This window comes from Ptychodera flava, chromosome 9 (genome assembly GCF_041260155.1).
Source record: "Ptychodera flava strain L36383 chromosome 9, AS_Pfla_20210202, whole genome shotgun sequence".
Classification (NCBI taxonomy): Eukaryota; Metazoa; Hemichordata; class Enteropneusta; family Ptychoderidae; genus Ptychodera; species Ptychodera flava.
Window position 1 is genome coordinate 11,229,694 of NC_091936.1, and position 19,727 is coordinate 11,249,420.

Genomic DNA, 19,727 nt, shown 5'->3' on the forward strand with positions numbered 1-19,727 from the left:
AGGGTGTCACCACGCTACTTTTTACAATATCTCCAGGTGAATGGGTAATTTGCGCCATATAAATGGGAGAGAAATGTTAATTTTTCGCTCATATTGAATAAAAACCAGCTTCCTAGGGGGTCAAAATATGACAAGGTTATAGGTCACATGTATTTCTAAGACACTGGGTCAAAAAATTAGGTAAAGGCGCAATTTCAACAATGACAGGTAATGTTAAATACATGCGCTACAAAATAACCCATTTGCGGCAGGCTGGAGTTAAATCTGCGCAGAAACGTTCTAAAGCGTGTGCGCGTCCGAATTCGTCGCCCTTTACCTTAAAAAAAATTCACCGTAAAAAAAATTCACCGATATCAATAAATAAAAATATCAGTCGAACATTTCTTATAATTGTCTGCTATCTTAAATTTTATATTTTTGTCATATTGTCTCTGCGTCTCTATTGTCCCCATGTTTTCAACAATGGTATCGAAGTAAAATATGACTGTTTTCAAATCCTCTTCTCTCTACACAGCCGGAAAGTGTTTATCCAGTTCCTTCCTTGGAAACGGACACCGGCGGTGTCGTGTTTTGTTACGTTTTCCTTATAAAGATGCAAAGAAACTTGAACTCCGTACAGTTTCAGAAACGCCGAATAACTTGTAGACAAAACCCTCTTATGGAGATACGTTTGTGAGTGGAGAACACTTGAATGTATTCTGTTCATAAACTTGAATCGCAAGTTCTTGTAGTGAAAAGTTGCAATCATTAGGCAATTGCAACACGGAGTCTGTGTAAACTTTCCCTCTCACTCGATCTTGGCCATGGCTTTTAGTTTAGCGAAGTAATCTCCGAATGACCTATCCTTTTGGAGGGCAGCTCTCTCCTCTCTTTTCTGTGCACTGCGCATCCTACTCTGAGTGATCTTCTCCCTTCGTTCGGCCATCTCACGTTCGATGACCTCATCCTCGCCCTGGCAAGCTTTTCTTTCCTTGATCCATTCCTTGCATCTCTCAGCCGCTTCTGTCTTTTCCATTTTCTCAATTTTCTTCTCCAGCCTTACTTGTGCGTCTTCTAATATCTTTCTTTCGCGTTCTATCTGCTCTCTGGTTTGCTGGTTTTGTATTCTGTCATACGCCACCAAGCGGTTCTTCATCATTTCGGTGACCACTGCATCTCTGGTGTCCCAAATAGCGTCAAGAAATTCCTTCTGGCGTTGGATTTCCTTTTTCGCTTTCTTTCTAAAAAACAGCCTCTTCTTCTTGCTCTTTTTCTCAATTCTCTCCTCCATTGCTAAAAGATGAACTTGCATGGCTTCCCATTTCTGTAGCAATTCAGCGTAGTTCTCCTCTTCGTCTCTGCAAAGAGGAATTTATCAAGAGTGTCATATACATATCTGTTTATATATAATATATATATATATATATATATATATATATATATATATATATATATATATATATATATATGATGTGTGTGTGTGTATGTATTTGTGTGTGTGTGTGTGTATTAGGCCAAAGTAAGTAAATTCTTTGTTTTGCGTCCACTCTAAATGGGAAAAGGTACGCGTCTAAGCGGCTGAAACACAATGTAATTTGATTGCAGCAAATAAAAAAAATTGTAACAAAATTTGAGTTCAGAAAAGCTAAGCGGTCACGTCCTAAAATTTCCTATTCAAATACACTGTGTGTGTTTTTTATGAAAACCTTAAAAACCTAAGCGGGTTGGGACGCAAAACAAAGAATTTAATTACTTTGGCCTTATTTTTATTTTTAACCTTCTTTCAGGTCTGCCCTTCTTCATTGCAATCCGCAAGACGCAATCAATTTGCTGCACGCAATGGTAAGAACGTGTAAATTTCCCAACGCCGAGAACAATCGTACGAAGGGACGCGCCTTGCATTCACTTTCTTGGATTGGGAACCATTTTGTTCATGTGTAAACCTTGCAGAGCACTCCTTGAAGGGCATGAAAACGACACAGATAAACCCAAACACATGTCTGTATCATATTGTAACCACTTAAAATTGAAAAGTTATCCTCAAGCACTATTTAAAATTCATGTTAGGATTATAAAACATTTATCGTTTCCACCTGACCGTGCAATGGTTCCGATGTACGGATCAGATAAGTTAACGCTAGATTACAATGACTGTGAATGAATATTTGGTAAAGTAGCAATCTAGCTTTTTTAAAGAATGTACTTCTGCAGAGAGAAATTTACAACACTTCACGAAATGAGAAAGACTAGTTGTTGTTGTTCTGATTGTCATGTACAAAGCATTATTTCAGCTGTGCATATATCGCTACTGCAGATAGGCTGCAGTTACTCTGGTTTGTAGGGTCAAATATACTCGTGAACTCACCTTTGCAAGACAATTTTCTCGAACACGTTAGACTCCCTTGAACTTCTGTTACCCATGTTTGACGTTTTCTGTAGAAATTACAAGATTTATCACTCAGTTTGAAAGTTTTTTTTTGTGCAGTGCTGACACTTCGCAAGTGATTCGAGCAACTTGATGGCTGTGGTATTGTTGCGTTCTATTTGCAGATAGAACAAATGTGTGACGTCACTATAAGCTTTACTTTGCACCAATGATGCTGGTGCTCACAGCGCCCTCGGGAGTTCAAAACGCCACGAAAGCATGTAACACATCGATCTCCGAGGGAAATGTTCTCCGATAACATATTTGAGGGAATAATAGACTGTCTTTCAAGTGATTAATCTTTACAATGATTTTAAAATGGCGAGGATGGAGGAATAAACAAATTTGCAACGAGGACAAACCAATGCCTGTTGATTTCTTGGGTATTTTACTGCAGGGTGTGTTACATCGATAACGTAGGAACTTACCGGTACCGTATAAAACCCAATAACACAGTCACGAACCGATAACGTAGTTATTTTTTTCTAACCGATAACGTAGTCAAAAATTACCGATAAAGTAGTAATTTGTCCTTGCCGATAACCTATCAACAAATTTACCGATAACGTATGAACAAACCAATAATGGATTAAATCAACTGATACCGTAGAAAAGTTAACCAATACAGAATCAAAACAACCAAAAACGTATCAATTAACCTATAACTTCTCTGATCAAGCGATTGATGGGGAGCGATACATCGATCGAACTACAAATAGAAGATAAATAGATAGATAGATAGATAGATAGATAGATAGATAGATAGATAGATAGATAGATAGATAGATAGATAGATAGATAGATAGATAGATAGATAGATAGATAGATAGATAGATAGATAGATAGATAGATAGATAGATAGATAGATAGATAGATAGATAGGTAATAGATAGGGAGATCGATCGATCTATCGATAGATCGATCGATGTTCGATAGATGGTCGATAGATCGATCGATAGATCTATCGGTCAATCGATCTATCTTTCAATAGATAAATTGATTGGTAGATCGATGGATACAACGATGGATCTAATGTTATCGGTTAGTTATTACGTTATCGGTTGTAGCAGGGCGTCTTCAGCTGAAACACTTCTTTTCGACGTAAAACCAAAAAGAAATTCAGTTGTACCCTACCCACTTCATGTACCCATCTCATCCAACATAACCAACTTGTGAAAATATGACCATTGAGGGCGCAGTTCTGTCGAAGTGAGTGAGTCGTTCCGAAGAAGGGCAAAGCTGAGATTTCAGATTTTATACTTATCATCGTTTTTCTGGGTCATGAATATCATATTTGCTGAATTGAGGATGGTGGAGTATTTTTACCGGTGACCACTACACAGATGGTTACGAAGAGTATAAACAGAGGCAATATTCATTCTCGATTACTGTTTATTGACACGAATGAGAAAAGGAGAATATTAATCGTAGAATATAATCATAACTGAAAGAGAAAACAACGGAATAAATATCAAAGACTTGAACTGCTTGTCATAAAAAATCACCAATGTCAATATAAAACTATCAGTGGAAAATTTCTTTAAATTCTCTGCTATCTTAAACTCTTATATTTTTTATGATGTTGTCTCTGCGTCTCTGTTTCCCCCTATGTTTCCAACAAGGGTATCGAAGTAAAATACGACTGGTTTCAAATATTGCGCTCTCCACACAACCGCTGACTGTTTTGTAAGTTCTTTTACGTTTTCGTTGTAACGATGCAGAGGAACTGAAATTCCGAGCAGTTACGCAAACGCCGAACAACCCTTGCGACAGCATCTTCTTAAGGAGATATGTTTGTGAGAGGGGAACGCTTGAATGTATTCTAGTCATGAACTTGAATGGCAAGTTCTTGTAGTGAAAAGTTGCAATCATTAGGCAATTGCAACACGGAGTCTGTGTAGACTTTCCCTCTCACTCGATCTTGGCCATGGCTTTTAGTTTAGCGAAGTAATCTCCGAATGACCTATCCTTTTGGAGGGCAGCTCTCTCCTCTCTTTTCTGTGCACTGCGCATCCTACTCTGAGTGATCTTCTCCCTTCGTTCGGCCATCTCACGTTCGATGACCTCATCCTCGCCCTGGCAAGCTTTTCTTTCCTTGATCCATTCCTTGCATCTCTCAGCCGCTTCTGTCTTTTCCATTTTCTCAATTTTCTCCTCGAGGCTTACTTGTGCGTCTTCTAATATCTTTCTTTCGCGTTCTATCTGCTCTCTGGTTTGCTGGTTTTGTATTCTGTCATACGCCACCAAGCGGTTCTTCTTCATTTCGGTGACCACTGCATCTCTGGTGTCCCAGATAGCGTCAAGAAATTCCTTCTGGCGTTGGATTTCCTTTTTCGCTTTCTTTCTAAAAAACAGCCTCTTCTTCTTGCTCTTTTTCTCAATTCTCTCCTCCATTGCTAAAAGATGAACTTGCATGGCTTCCCACTTCTGTAGCAATTCTGCGTAGTTCTCCTCTTCGTCTCTGCAAAGAGGAATTTATCAAGAGTGTCATATACATATCTGTTTATATATATATATATGTGTGTGTGTGTGTGTGTGTGTGTGTGTGTGTGTGTGTGTGTATGTATGTGTGTGTGTGTGTGTGTGTGTGTGTGTATTAGGCCAAAGTAAGTAAATTCTTTGTTTTGCGTCCACTCTAAATGGGAAAAGGTACGCGTCTAAGCGGCTGAAACACAATGTAATTTGATTGCAGCAAATAAAAAATTGTAACAAAATTTTAGTTCAGAAAAGCTAAGCGGCCATGTCCTAAAATTTCCTATTCAAATACACTGTGTGTGTTTTTTATGAAAACCTTAAAAACCTAAGCGGGTTGGGACGCAAAACAAAGAATTTAATTACTTTGGCCTTATTTTTATTTTTAACCTTCTTTCAGGCCTGCCCTTCTTCATTGCAATCCGCAAGACGCAATCAATTTGCTGCACGCAATGGTAAGAACGTGTAAATTTCCCAACGCCGAGAACAATCGTACGAAGGGACGCGCCTTGCATTCACTTTCTTGGATTGGGAACCATTTTGTTCATGTGTAAACCTTGCAGAGCACTCCTTGAAGGGCATGAAAACGACACAGATAAACCCAAACACATGTCTGTATCATATTGTAACCAATTAAAATTGAAAAGTTATCCTCAAGCACTATTTAAAATTCATGTTAGGATTATAAAACATTTATCGTTTCCACCTGACCGTGCAATGGGTTCCGATGTACGGATCAGAGATAAGTTAACGCTAGATTACAATGACTGTGAATGAATATTTGGTAAAGTAGCAATCTAGCTTTTTTAAAGAATGTACTTCTGCAGAGAGAAATTTACAACACTTCACGAAATGAGAAAGACTAGTTGTTGTTGTTCTGATTGTCATGTACAAAGCATTATTTCAGCTGTGCATATATCGCTACTGCAGATAGGCTGCAGTTACTCTGGTTTGTAGGGTCAAATATACTCGTGAACTCACCTTTGCAAGACAATTTTCTCGAACACGTTAGACTCCCTTGAACTTCTGTTACCCATGTTTGACGTTTTCTGTAGAAATTACAAGATTTATCACTCAGTTTGAAAGGTTTTTTGTGCAGTGCTGACACTTCGCAAGTGATTCGAACAACTTTGCTGGCTGTGGTATTGTTGCGTTCTATTTGCAGATAGAACAAATGTGTGACGTCACTATAAGCTTTACTTTGCACCAATGATGCTGGTGCTCACAGCGCCCTCGGGAGTTCAAAACGCCACGAAAGCATGTAACACATCGATCTCCGAGGGAAATGTTCTCCGATAACATATTTGAGGGAATAATAGACTGTCTTTCAAGTGATTAATCTTTACAATGATTTTAAAATGGCGAGGATGGAGGAATAAACAAATTTGCAACGAGGACAAACCAATGCCTGTTGATTTCTTGGGTATTTTACTGCAGGGTGTGTTACATCGATAACGTAGGAACTTACCGGTACCGTATAAAACCCAATAACACAGTCACGAACCGATAACGTAGTTATTTTTTTCTAACCGATAACGTAGTCAAAAATTACCGATAAAGTAGTAATTTGTCCTTGCCGATAACCTATCAACAAATTTACCGATAACGTATGAACAAACCAATAATGGATTAAATCAACTGATACCGTAGAAAAGTTAACCAATACAGAATCAAAACAACCAAAAACGTATCAATTAACCTATAACTTATCTGATCAAGCGATTGATGGGGAGCGATAGATCGATCGATCTACAAATAGAAGATAAATAGATAGATAGTTAGATAGATAGATAGATAGATAGATAGATAGATAGATAGATAGATAGATAGATAGATAGATAGATAGATAGATAGATAGATAGATAGATAGATAGATAGATAGATAGATAGATAGATAGATAGAAAGATAGATAGATTGATAGATAAGATAGATAGATAGATAGATAGATAGATAGATAGATAGATAGATAGATAGATAGGTAATAGAGATCGATTGATCTATCGATAGGTCGATCGAGTTCGATAGATGGTCGATAGATCGATCGATCATCGGTCAATCGATCTATCTATCAATAGCTAAATTGATGGGTAGATCGATGGATAGAACGATGGATCTATAATTATCGGTAAGTTACCACATTATCGGTTGTAACAGAGCATCTTCAGCTAAAACACATCTTTTCGACGTAAAACCAAAAAAATTCAGTTCTACCCATTCTACCCACTTCATGTACCCATCTTATGCAACATCATCAACTTGTGAAAATATAACCATTGAGGGCGCGGTTCCGTCGAAGTGAGTGAGTCGTTCCGAAGAAGGGCAAACCTGAGATTTCAGATTTAATATACTTATCATCTTTTTTCCGCGTCATGAATATCATTATTGCTGAATTGAGGATGGTGGAGTAATTCTACCGATGATCACTACTGAGATGGTCACTAAGAATATAAACAGAGGCAATATTCATTCTCGATTACTATCTATTAATTTAATGAGAACAAGAGAATATTAATATCGTAGAATGTAATCATAACTGAAAGAGTAAACGACGAAATAAATATCAAAGACTTAAACTGCTTCAAATAAAAAAAAATCACCAATGTCAATATATAAAACTATCAGTGGAAAATTTCTTTAAATTCTCTGCTATCTTAAATTGTTATATTTGTTATCATGTTGTCTCTGCGTCTGTATTTCCCCCTATGTTTCCAACAATGGTATCGAAGTAAAATACGACTGCTTTCAAATCTTGCTCTCTCCACACAACCGCTGACTGTTTTGTAAGTTCTTTTACGTTTTCGTTGTAACGATGCAGAGAAACTTAAATTCCGAGCAGTTTGAATCGCAAGTTCTTGTAGTGAAAAGTTGCAATCATTAGGCAATTGCAACACGGAGTCTGTGTAAACTTTCCCTCTCACTCGATCTTGGCCATGGCTTTTAGTTTAGCGAAGTAATCTCCGAATGACCTATCTTTTTGGAGGGCAGCTCTCTCCTCTCTTTTCTGTGCACTGCGCATCCTACTCTGAGTGATCTTCTCCCTTCGTTCGGCCATCTCACGTTCGATGACCTCATCCTCGCCCTGGCAAGCTTTTCTTTCCTTGATCCATTCCTTTGAAAGATGTTTCGTGCAGTGCTGACACTTCGCAAGTGATTCGAACAATTTTGCTGGCTGTGGTATTGTTGCGTTCTATTTGCAGATAAGAACAAATGTGTTACGTTACTATAAGCTTTAGGGACTGGTCAGTTTCTTCAGCCTGGGGGGGGCGGTGGATTCATGGGGGGGTCACCCTGTTTTTGACTTTGGTGATAGGGGGGGGTCACCATGTTTTTGAAATGCCCAATAGGGGGGTCAGTGTGTTTTTTGAATTTTGACACAGGCTCATCATTGCCTAAAATGCTAGTGTCAGCCACAAAATTCATCATTCAGTTGTATTTTTCGGCGCGCCCTTCGGGCGCGTAACTTTAATAATCAGTCATATTTTTCAGCACGCCCAACTTTAACATATCAAGCATACATACATCAGAGATATCTGTATGTTCCATATTTTTCAGCGTGCTCTTCAAGCTCATTACTTTAATATATCATACATCTTTCAGCATGCCCTTCAGGTGCATGACTTTATTATACAAGGCATATATCAGATATATCAGGATGTTTCATATTTTTTGGCGCGCCCTTCGGGCGCCATACTTTCAGAGATATCTTGATGTTTGCTAAGTGAAAGTGTACCATTATGAAATCTGCATTTCATATGAAAAGGATGACAAATTCCTGATACTTTTCTGTTCTCTCTGTGAGAATTCAGTATGAGAAAGCAACATGCACAAATATTTCACAATATATATTTGATACAGTGACTTATTTTAGAGATAGAAAAATGACAAGATATCTTTCCTTCTCATTGATGCAATTATTTTCTTTGTTTCATAGGTTTTCTGTAGAAAGATGCTTTTTTATGAACAAAATAACAGTTAAAAAAGGCAGTTTTTGTCATTATTAGCTGTGCTTTTTGGTTTCAGTGTTACACAAGAAAAGGTCCTCTCAGACACTGTACACATCAGATTTGGCTAAAAAAGCTCTCTATGGCTCCTCAGTAGATTTAATTGGATGGTTGGCAAGTCTTAACACCCATCAAAGTTTTGATTCACTGCTTTTTCCTCTTTGATATTAATGATTGACATCCATTTCTGTACAACAGTTCAGGACATCTGGTTAAGCAGAGAAAGTGTGAAATACATTCACAGCTCATTCAAAATACAGCTCATTCAAAATGTACTGTATTTAAACTTTAAGATTGACACTTTGAAATTCCTGTCTTACAATTGACATGTCAACAATTTCACTAAAACATAGAATGACTATTTAAAAATATAAATATATATGTAAAATGTAAAATATAATATATATATATATATATATATATATATATATATATATATATATATATAATATATATATAATTTATGTCCATCTTTTGTTTTACCTTTGTCGCGCCCGGGGGGGGGGGGGTCACCCTGTTTAGAAATTTGGAATAGGGGGGGGTCACCCTGTTTTCAAAATTTGGAATAGGGGGGGTCAGCCACTTTTTGACGTCGGCAAAAAATAATCCACCGGCCCCCCCCCCAGGCCGAAGAAACTGACCAGTCCCTTACTTTGCACTAATCATGCTGCGCTCACAGCGCCCTCGGGAGTTCAAAACAGCATGAAGGCATACAACACATCGATCTCCGACAGAAATGCTCTCCGACAACATATTTGAGGGTACAATAGACTGTCTTTCAAGTGATTAATCTTTACAATGTTTTTAAAATGATAAGGATGGAAGAATAAACAAATTTGTAATGAGGACAAACAATGCCTGTTGATTATCTGGATATTTTAATGCAGGATGTCTTCAGCTGAAACAAAATAAAAGCAGTTCTAGCCATTCTACCCACTTCATGTACCCATCTCATCCAATTTAACCAACTTATCAAAATATGACCATTTAAAGCGCGGTTCCGTCGAAGTGAGTGAGTCGTTCCGAGGAAGGGCAAACCTGAGATTTCAGATTTGATACTTATCATCTTTTTTCTGCGTCATGAATATCATTATGGCTGAATTGAGGATGGTGGAGTAATTCTACCGGTGACCACTACACAGATGGTTACGAAGAATATAAACAGAGGCAATATTCATTCTCGATTACTGTTTATTGACACGAATGAGAACAAGAGAATATTAATATCGTAGAATGTAATCATAACTGAAAGAGTAAACGACGAAATAAATATCAAAGACTTAAACTGCTTCAAATAAAAAAAAATCACCAATGTCAATAAATAAAAATATCAGTGGAATAATTCTTATAATAGTCTCTAACTTAAATTTTTAAATTTTTGTCATGTTGTCTCTGTGTCTCTGCCTCTCTATTTTCTACCATGTTTCCAACAATATAATCGAAGTAAAATATGACTGTTTTCAAATCCTCCTCTCTCTACACAGCCGGAAAGTGTTTATCCAGTTCCTTCCTTGGAAACGGACACCGGCGGTGCCGTGTTTTGTTACGTTTTCCTCATAACGATGCAAAGAAACTTGAACTCCGTGAAGTTTCACAAACGCCGAACAACTTGGAGACAAAACTTTCTTATGGACATATGTTTGAGAGAGGGGGACGCTTGAACGTATTCTGTTCATAAACTTGAATCGCAAGTTCTTGTAGTGAAAAGTTGCAATCATTAGGCAATTGCAACACGGAGTCTAGCTTATGTAAACTTTCCCTCTCACTCGATCTAAACCATGGCTTTTAGTTTAGCGAAGTAATCTCCAAATGATCTATCTTTTTGGAGGGCAGCTCTCTCTTCTCTTTTCTGTGCACTGCGCATCCTACTCTGAGTGATCTTCTCCCTTCGTTCGGCCATCTCACGTTCGATGACCTCATCCTCGCCCTGGCAAGCTTTTCTTTCCTTGATCCATTCCTTGCATCTCTCAGCCGCTTCTGTCTTTTCCATTTTCTCAATTTTCTCCTCGAGGCTTACTTGTGCGTCTTCTAATATCTTTCTTTCGCGTTCTATCTGCTCTCTGGTTTGCTGGTTTTGTATTCTGTCATACGCCACCAAGCGGTTCTTCTTCATTTCGGTGACCACTGCATCTCTGGTGTCCCAGATAGCGTCAAGAAATTCCTTCTGGCGTTGGATTTCCTTTTTCGCTTTCTTTCTAAAAAACAGCCTCTTCTTCTTGCTCTTTTTCTCAATTCTCTCCTCCATTGCTAAAAGATGAACTTGCATGGCTTCCCATTTCTGTAGCAATTCTGCGTAGTTCTCCTCTTCGTCTCTGCAAAGAGGAATTTATCTAGAGTGTCATATATATATATATATATATATATATATATATATATATATATATATATATATATATATATATATATATGTATATATGTATATGTATACATTATATATATATATATTATATATATATATATATATATATATATATATATATATATATATATATATATATATCATACTACTATTTTTACCCTTCTACATTGCACTCCGCAAGACGCTATCAATTTCCTGCACGCAATAGTAAGAACGTGTAAATTTTGCAAAGCCGAAAACAATCGTACGAAGGGATGTGCCTTGCATTTACTTTCTTCGATTTGGAACCATTTTTTTGTATTACAGCCTTGTAGAGTACTCCTTAATGGGCCAGAAAAATAGACAGGTAAACCCCAACATACGTCTCTATCATATTGTCATCAATTAAAATTGAAAAGTTATCCTCAAGCACTTTGTAAATTCATGTTAGGCAGGAAACTTTTATCGTTTCCACCTGGCCTTGCAGTGGGTTCCGCAGTACGGATCAGATAGATGTAAGTTTACGCTATAGATAACAAGACTGAATGTTGGGTATACTAGCATACAATCTAGCTTCTATAAAGAATGCACTTCTTGTACTTCTACCGAGACAAATTTATAACAGACACTTCCTGAAGTCAGAAAGACTAGTTGTTGTTGTTCTGTTGTCTTCTACAAAGCATTATTTTAGCTGTGCATATATCGCTACTGCAGATAGGCTGCAGTTACTCTGGTTTGTAGAGTCAAATTCACTCGTTAACTCACCTTTGCAAGACAATTTTCTCGAACACATCAGACTCCCTTGAACTTCTGTTACCCATGTTTTACGTTTTCTGTAGAAATTACAAGATTTATCGCTCAGTTTGAAAGATGTTTTGTGTGCAGTGCTGACACTTCGCAAGTGATTCGAACAACTTTGCTGGCTGTGGTATTGTTGCGTTCCATTCGCACAGAGAACAAATGTGTGACGTCACTATAAGCTTTACTTTGCACTAATCATGCTGGCACTCACAGCGCCCTCGGGAGTTCAAAACGCCAAGCAAACACGTAAGACATCGATCTCCGACGAAAGTGCTCTCCGACAACATATTTGAGGGTATAAGAGACTTTATTTCAATTGATTAATCTTGACAATGTGTTTACAATGGTAAGGATGGAAGATTAAGATATTTGTGGTGAGGACAAAATCAATGTATATAGAGTTTAGGGCGTTTTCAGGTGAAACGCTTGTTTTTGACGTTAAAAACGATGCAATAGCAAAAAGCTTTGGTATTGAAGAAGTATAAAATATTGAAACTATAACACTCTAAATTATTGAATACGATTTGCCCTTATCACCGTATTCTTCCCTTTCCTCCATTAGGAAATAGTTTACCCGGGCAAACATGCATATGTATGAAGCCGAATTGAATACGTTTGGCTGTTGTTGGAGAATAACTTGTTGACCCCGACCCCAACCCTCTGCCTGCAATAAGGAACAATAAATGTACCCTTTTATTACATTCTCGTCGGTTTTGTTTTGTATGAAATCCAGTTTTTATCATCATCCCTATAGTAGTTCATTGAAAAGGAGAGTAATCGGCCTTTAGGGACTGGTCAGTTTCTTCGGCCGGGGGGGGGGGGAGTGCATTATTTTTTGCCGACGTCAAAAAGTGGCTGACCCCCCTATTCCAACTTTCGAAAACAGGCTGACCCCCCTATTCCAGCTTTCGAAAACAGGGTGACCCCCCCCCCCGCGCGCGACAAAGGTAAAACAAAGGTGGAATATAAATTGAATAATTCAGTGTACATATATATATATATATATATATATATATATATATATATATATATATATATATATATAATATATATAATTATATTTATATAATACACACAATATATATATATATATATATATATATATATATATATATATATATATATATATATATATGATATATATTTAAACATTCAGTCATTCTGTGTTTTAATGAATTAATATTGTTGTCATGTCAGTTGTAAGATAGGAACTTAACAGTGTCAATTCTAAAGTTTGAATACAGTATTTTGAATGAGCTGTGAATGTACTCCACTCTTTTGCTGCATAAAGCAGATGTCCAGAACTGTTATAAGAAAAATGTTATTGTGAAATATTAGTGCATGTTGCTTTCTAACTACTAAATTCTCATAGAGGAAACAGAAAAGTATCAGGAAATTGTCATGCTTTCATATGAACTGCAGATTTCATAATGATCAGTACACTTTGCAAAACAGACTCTCAATTTACAGACATCAAGATATATCTGACATAATATCTCTGATACTTTAAAGAAATACGCCCGAAGGGCGCGCCGAAAAATTTTAACATACAAGTATGTCAGATATATATATATATATATATATATATATATATATATATATAATATATATATATATATATATATATATATATATATATATATATATATATATATATATATATATATATATATATATATATATATATATGTCTGATATATTAAATTTTTGCACAAGGGCGGGCTCTGAAAAATGTCTTATTATTATTAAAGTTATGCGCCCGAAGGGCGCGCCGAAAAATGCAACTGAATGATGAAATTTGTGGCTGGCACAATGCATTGTTCGCAAGTATGAGCCATGTCGAAATTAAAATACACACTGACCTCCCCCCCTACTGGGCATTTCAAAACATGGTGACCCCCCCCCCCTACCACCAAAGTCAAAAACAGGGTGAATCCCCCCATGAATCCAAGTCCCCCCCAGGCCGAAGAAACTGACCATTCCCTTACAATGCATTGTACGCAATATAAAGCGTTACTTCTGACAAGTGAATGCTACAATTCAAGGGGGGAATATATTACACAGACGCAATCTATTTTGACAGACTGAAAATTAGGCATTTTGGCACAGTTTTTGAGATAAGGAATAGCCTAGATGTTTTTACAAAATAATAAACAGCGGACTTACGGTACAGGTAGCAATACACGAAATAAACTCATAGTTACAATGTAAATACACATAATGGATACAAACAATATAAAAGTATTATTATGTTTCTTGCTGCAACAGATTTGTTCTGAATTTGAAAGCTTTTTGTACAAATAACAGAGATTAACAATCACATTAGAACGGCTGGAACTCATAAGCTGCACAAACTTGTTGAAATTTGGTTCTACAATTGAAAAGTTAGGCAAATATAGAATCCTCAAATTGTTGTATGCTGGACATTCCAAAAGAAAATGACACTCATCTTCAATAACATTCATTTGGCAAACTTTACAAAGTCTGGCTGATGGGTCAATACCACGATGTCTGCCTTCCTCCATTGCTAGAGGGAGCACCGAACATCGAAAACAGGTAAAAATCTGAATAGCTTTATAATTACAATTTGAAAGTAAATGTTTCTCTGGTTCAAGTAAACCCTTGAAATTGACTATATACATGTAGTTTCGGTTTTGTTGATAAGTTGCCCTTCCATTGTTGTTTTAAAGTGTCTACAATTCTCAAGTCAAACATAGATATAAATACTTGTTTATTTCCTATTTCCTGTGGATCCACGCATATCCAAACCCATATGAAAACATGATATTTTTGATGAACTCGCCCATGTGTTTCTTCCTAATTGCAAGACTGTACAACTTTTATATGCCTGCCTTGGGATTCTATCAGGAGATAACTCAAGCAGATTCACCCAAAAAACGAATACAACGTTTTAATGTATGGTAGTATATTGGAAGACGACCACATTCTCCCATAACAGCTTCATTTGTTGTTTGACGTGGTACACCCAGAAACTGGCGACACCACTTTCTCTGGATTTTCTCTAAAACATCATAATACTGGAAGCCCCATATCTCAGATCCATAACTTAAATTGGTAAAATCATTGAATCGAATAATTTAAAATGAGAGTGAAAAGGTAAGTATTCTAGCTTTCGTCGGGTAATTGACAACATATTGAGGGCTTTACTGTTGACTTGCTAGTGTTTGTACAGCTTTCGACCAGATATTTCTGGAAGATAAAAGCAAGCCAAGGTACTTGTAATATGAGACGACATTGACTGGAGTGCCACCAAACTGCCAATTTTCAAATCTTGCTCGATGACCACCTTTGCGGAAAATCATTACCTTTGTTTTCTCCAGATTCACTTTCATTTGCCACATCGAGCAGAAATTGTAAAGAATGTCAATAAGATTTTGTAAATTTCTGACTGACATCCGCAAAGATGACAATGTCGTCTGCATAGAGCAAAGCAAAAAGGTCACATAAATCTTGCGTCAATTGAATACCCATGTGACCTGATTCCATAAACATAGAATTCAATTCTTCAATGAAAAGACTGAACAGAAGTGGGCTAAGAATGCAGCCTTGTCTCACACCAGCCGGGCAGTCAAAATACTCTGATGTTACATTACCACATCTTACACATGACTTAATGTTGCTATACATAGATTGTAAAATAAAATACATTTTCCCTTTAACTCCAAGTGACATGAGTTTGTACAGTAAAAGAGAATGATTAACTCTGTCAAAAGCTTTGGAAAAATCAACAAAAAGACAGTAAAGTTTCCCACGTCTGATACTCAGGTATTTTTGGATAATAGCATGTAAAACAAAAATATTATCTATGGTACTGTGATTCTTTCGGAAACCGGCTTGACAATCAGAAATTATGTTTGTTTTATCTGACCACTTGGTTAGTCTACTATTTAAAATGGAGGTAAAATTTTCCCCAGAACATGAGGAGAGATATATCCCTATAATTATTGACATCAGTTTTTACACCTTTCTTAAATAATGGGATGACAATTGCAACAGTCCACTCAGAAGGAAAGTTTCCCGAATTGAAAATAAAGTTGAAAATTTCTACTAAAACAGGTAAAATAACGTCAGCTGCATATTTGTAAAACTCAACAGGTAGTCCATCTGGACCAGGAGCTTTACCTGATTTCATTTTCTTTAAGCAAATCAAAATTTCATTCTCAGATATTGGGCTATTCAGAATATCATTGACGTCATCATATACGTCATCGTCTACTTCCCTTAGATCTGAATACAAGTTTATCTCTTCTTCTACAGAATGCAAAAACTCTACATCCCCTTGAGTGACATCATGACATTCTTGATACAATGAACTGAAATAATCATACCACTCATGAATACTAATATCACTGGATGTATATCCTCCCTTACTTCTTAAAACAGATTTCAAAATTGACCAAAATTCAGATGAATTCCCTGTTGCAGCAACTCGAAATTGGTTTCTAACTCTGTTTTGATAATCCTGTTTGCTGAATTTGCAAGTTTGTTTGAATTTCTTTCTAGCATTTTTATAATCAGCCAATGCAATCGCTGACCCAGTCTGTCTGAAAATTTTTAATTTGTCATACACCAATCGTTTTGCTTTCTGACAGGGAATTCCAAACCAAGATGGCTGTCTAATCAGTTTCGGATTTCGTGGTTTTTGCTGGCGACCATCGGCACCTGCCATCTGGAGCGCTTCGTTAATTTTCAAAATAGCACGAGATTTGTATTTGGTAAACTGTTTCTTGATTCCTCAAGAAGATTCTGTACATGAATAGAAGTGATTTTTTCTTTGAAAGATTTACTGCATTGCTCTGACATGTGATAACGAATAGAGTGTGAACGGTCATTGACACAGGTTTGTGTCTTTTGAGTGTGAGCTTTTGCAGAATGAATATAACAGCTGACGGGAAAATGGTCCGATTCTATCCTGGAGAGAATATCGAACCGGTTTACATAATTGAAAAGCTCTGGTGACATCATTATATAATCAACCACACTGCAACCTTGTGAGGTTACGCATGTCACATTACCAACCTTGTCATTGGCAAGTCGACCATTAACAATATGTAAATTAAAATTCTTACAGATGTTAAGTAAGCATTTGCCAGCCTCATTCAAAATCAATCTTTTGAATTTCTCGGAATGTGAAAACTGGATGGGTTATACATAGAATCTTCAAAGGAAGGTGGTCAATAGTGTCATCCAAAATGAAGTCAGCCTCGTCCGTACCCGTCCTGGCATTGAAATCACCTCCCACTATAACATAACTATCTGAATGTACAGTATATAAATGCAGCAACTGATTTTCAAAATTGTCAAGTCTATAAAATACATTCTGGACGGAAATAGCAGCACCCAAACAACACATCTTTATCGAAATGAAATAAATTTTATCTAAATTAACAAAATACAATTTTCCAGATTGCAAGCTACTTTTTTGACATTTCGGGCGATACTTTTCTTGATATAAAGAGCTGTACCGCCACTTGGTCTCCCTTAGAACTACAACGAGAGGCTGGATATGTGTATACAACGTAGTTATCCAAAAATCAAACTTGTCTTTATCGGTACAGAATGTTTCGATTAACCAATTATGTCATAATTAGAACACAAAGCAATAAATTCAGAATTATTCACCTTAGATTTTAGACCTCTAATGTTCCACACTAGAATTGAAATATTTGACTGGTTTGGACCACACTAGAATTGTTCCACACTAGAATTGAAATATTTGACTGGTTTGGACCTTTTATACCTGTCATTTACTTACAGACTATTATATTTTCTGTAACTCCTTTGCATATGGGCCGGAGGCCTAGAAACGCAAATAAACGTGCACTGAAACGTGAACCTGTACTTGAACAGCGGACATTATATCAAAAGCTAAAGTTTTGGGTTAGGTTAACGGTAACATGAAAAACAAAACACATACTCAATAGTCTATGACTCCTTCGCGGCAAGGGGTTTCGGCAGACGCTTTAGTTTAGGCAGGCTGCAAAAATTTTTGCCAGGATTGCTTACATCAAAGTTTGGATTTATACTTAGTCTTGGTGTACCCTACACACGGATGAGCATAAGCTTATACTTACACAGAGAAAAACAATTCTTATGTGAGATGAGAAAGACTTTGATTGTTTTCATCCTCTACCTCACAATCAAATTCAAGTATACAGGCGCTTTTTTTAACGTTTTTACTTTCCACGAAATCTGCTATTTGTTTTAATTTCAAGCATGGAATGAATTTTGTTCTCCATGGCAACATATAGAGTTTTTTTCCCTTGCAAAGGCTCCTTGTCTGTCTGTTGTGGGTTTCTCTCTGTGTTGAGTTTATGACTATGTCCACGTCGACGTTTTGTTCGAGAACTCGGCATCTCTCGACAACAGCCGCATCGCTGTCGCTGTTTGTTGAATCCTCTCCTTCTCCCTGCCCGCTGTTTTATGAGTTCAGGCCTTTCAACGGCTTGAGTTTGTTTCCTGACGTTCAGCACATTTGTCCAACCTAGCGTAGGCTATATCGCCATCAATGGCCGTGGAGTCGCCCTTATTCCGGGCCAGTATGGCCAATCTGTTCTCTGCCCGCTGTCTTGTGAGCTTGAACTTTTCAGAGAGTGTATTTCTTCGTGCGCTGCATCTCCTTGTGTTTTTCGTCTTGGTCACTTGTAAGATATTTATTTCGATATATTTACATTTCTCCAACGACGAATTTTTTCGGTCCCTCTTTGTATTAACTTGCTCATTTCCTTCACGCGTCGAATTGTTTTAAAGTGTCAGGCGGTTTATCCTCACCTGGGTGAGTATTTCATCACGTATGCTCCAGATTCGTTCAATCATTTCTTGTTTTGCGTCCGGTTTCTGGTTTTATTTCCTTCTGACAGAACCACTCCTTGTTCCTGCTGTCCGATTGGATACATCGCACTTCATTGAAAAGATAAGATGATAAACAAAGTCAATAACTTCATGATTAAGTTTTCAATCCTTGTGACACGAAGGTAAAGCGTGCGCCGTGAAAGCATTTTTATTGTAATAAAATTGCACATTTAATATGTTTTTCCATCTTTCACACGTAATAGCAGCTTTTCTGGACCAACCCTTTGTGCTTTATTTTACATTGCACTGCCTTTCACAGTTATGTAGTTGTGACTTTCCATGTTCATGTTGGAATGGATCCGTTCAGATTAGATTTTTCAAGGCATAGACAGTATGGTCGTCGCAAATATTGCTCCGATGCATCAACAGTGGTTTCTGTGTGTGTGTTTGTACGTGTGTGTGTGTGTGTACGTGTGTGTGTGTGTCACAAAACTGTGTTCTCTTATTCAATTTGGGTTCAGAGTTTTCCCGCATAGGCCCAGATTTATTTTAATTTTACCAGCTTCACATCCACAAATTTATATTGAGGTATTGCGATAAATGCAGTGGTTAATCAACTTCTCTCCCGATGTTCTGAAACTAATTTATAATCCTCAGATCCAGCAGATAAATTTAGCAGCCAATGCCAGTTAAAGACTCGGGGATAAAGTTTCTTTCAATGATTGCTTTCGGTTACTTCTTATTGCCGTTACTCATCATTTCTCCGTTCAAAGCAAAATTTTAAGTTCATACAAAAATATTCATTTCGGCAACATCGTAAGACATCATATGGGATCGAATGATGCATGCACACAAGCTAATGTAGTTTGTAGATAAGTTATTAACCCCGGAGGCAAA

At 37.0% G+C, this 19,727-nt stretch overlaps 3 protein-coding genes across 3 annotated transcripts; all 3 read right to left on the minus strand.

The window, feature by feature from the left end:
• Window positions 1–787: 787 nt before the first annotated feature.
• Window positions 788–2,400, minus strand: LOC139140253 (protein enabled homolog). Its single transcript, XM_070709369.1, has 2 exons — window positions 2,345–2,400; window positions 788–1,337 (listed from the first exon to the last, which is right to left on the minus strand). Exons 1-2 carry the CDS (start codon window positions 2,398–2,400, stop codon window positions 788–790), a joined length of 606 nt encoding a protein of 201 aa, XP_070565470.1.
• A 1,915-nt stretch (window positions 2,401–4,315) lies between these two features.
• Window positions 4,316–5,913, minus strand: LOC139140270 (caldesmon-like). Its single transcript, XM_070709409.1, has 2 exons — window positions 5,858–5,913; window positions 4,316–4,865 (listed from the first exon to the last, which is right to left on the minus strand). Exons 1-2 carry the CDS (start codon window positions 5,911–5,913, stop codon window positions 4,316–4,318), a joined length of 606 nt encoding a protein of 201 aa, XP_070565510.1.
• Window positions 5,914–10,649: 4,736 nt separating this feature from the next.
• LOC139140271 (nucleolar protein 58-like) lies at window positions 10,650–12,037 on the minus strand. Its single transcript, XM_070709411.1, has 2 exons — window positions 11,982–12,037; window positions 10,650–11,190 (listed from the first exon to the last, which is right to left on the minus strand). Exons 1-2 carry the CDS (start codon window positions 12,035–12,037, stop codon window positions 10,650–10,652), a joined length of 597 nt encoding a protein of 198 aa, XP_070565512.1.
• Window positions 12,038–19,727: the final 7,690 nt, after the last annotated feature.

Excerpts from the sequence above, each read along its gene's own strand:
- LOC139140271 (XM_070709411.1), bottom strand. The coding sequence starts at position 12,037 with ATGGGTAACAGAAGTTCAAGGGAGTCTGATGTGTTCGAGAAAATTGTC. Across the intron at positions 11,191-11,981 it reads GAGAAAATTGTCTTGCAAAG|AGACGAAGAGGAGAACTACG; the intron begins GTGAGTTAACGA and ends TCCTCTTTGCAG.
- LOC139140253 (XM_070709369.1), bottom strand. The coding sequence starts at position 2,400 with ATGGGTAACAGAAGTTCAAGGGAGTCTAACGTGTTCGAGAAAATTGTC. Across the intron at positions 1,338-2,344 it reads GAGAAAATTGTCTTGCAAAG|AGACGAAGAGGAGAACTACG; the intron begins GTGAGTTCACGA and ends TCCTCTTTGCAG.
- LOC139140270 (XM_070709409.1), bottom strand. The coding sequence starts at position 5,913 with ATGGGTAACAGAAGTTCAAGGGAGTCTAACGTGTTCGAGAAAATTGTC. Across the intron at positions 4,866-5,857 it reads GAGAAAATTGTCTTGCAAAG|AGACGAAGAGGAGAACTACG; the intron begins GTGAGTTCACGA and ends TCCTCTTTGCAG.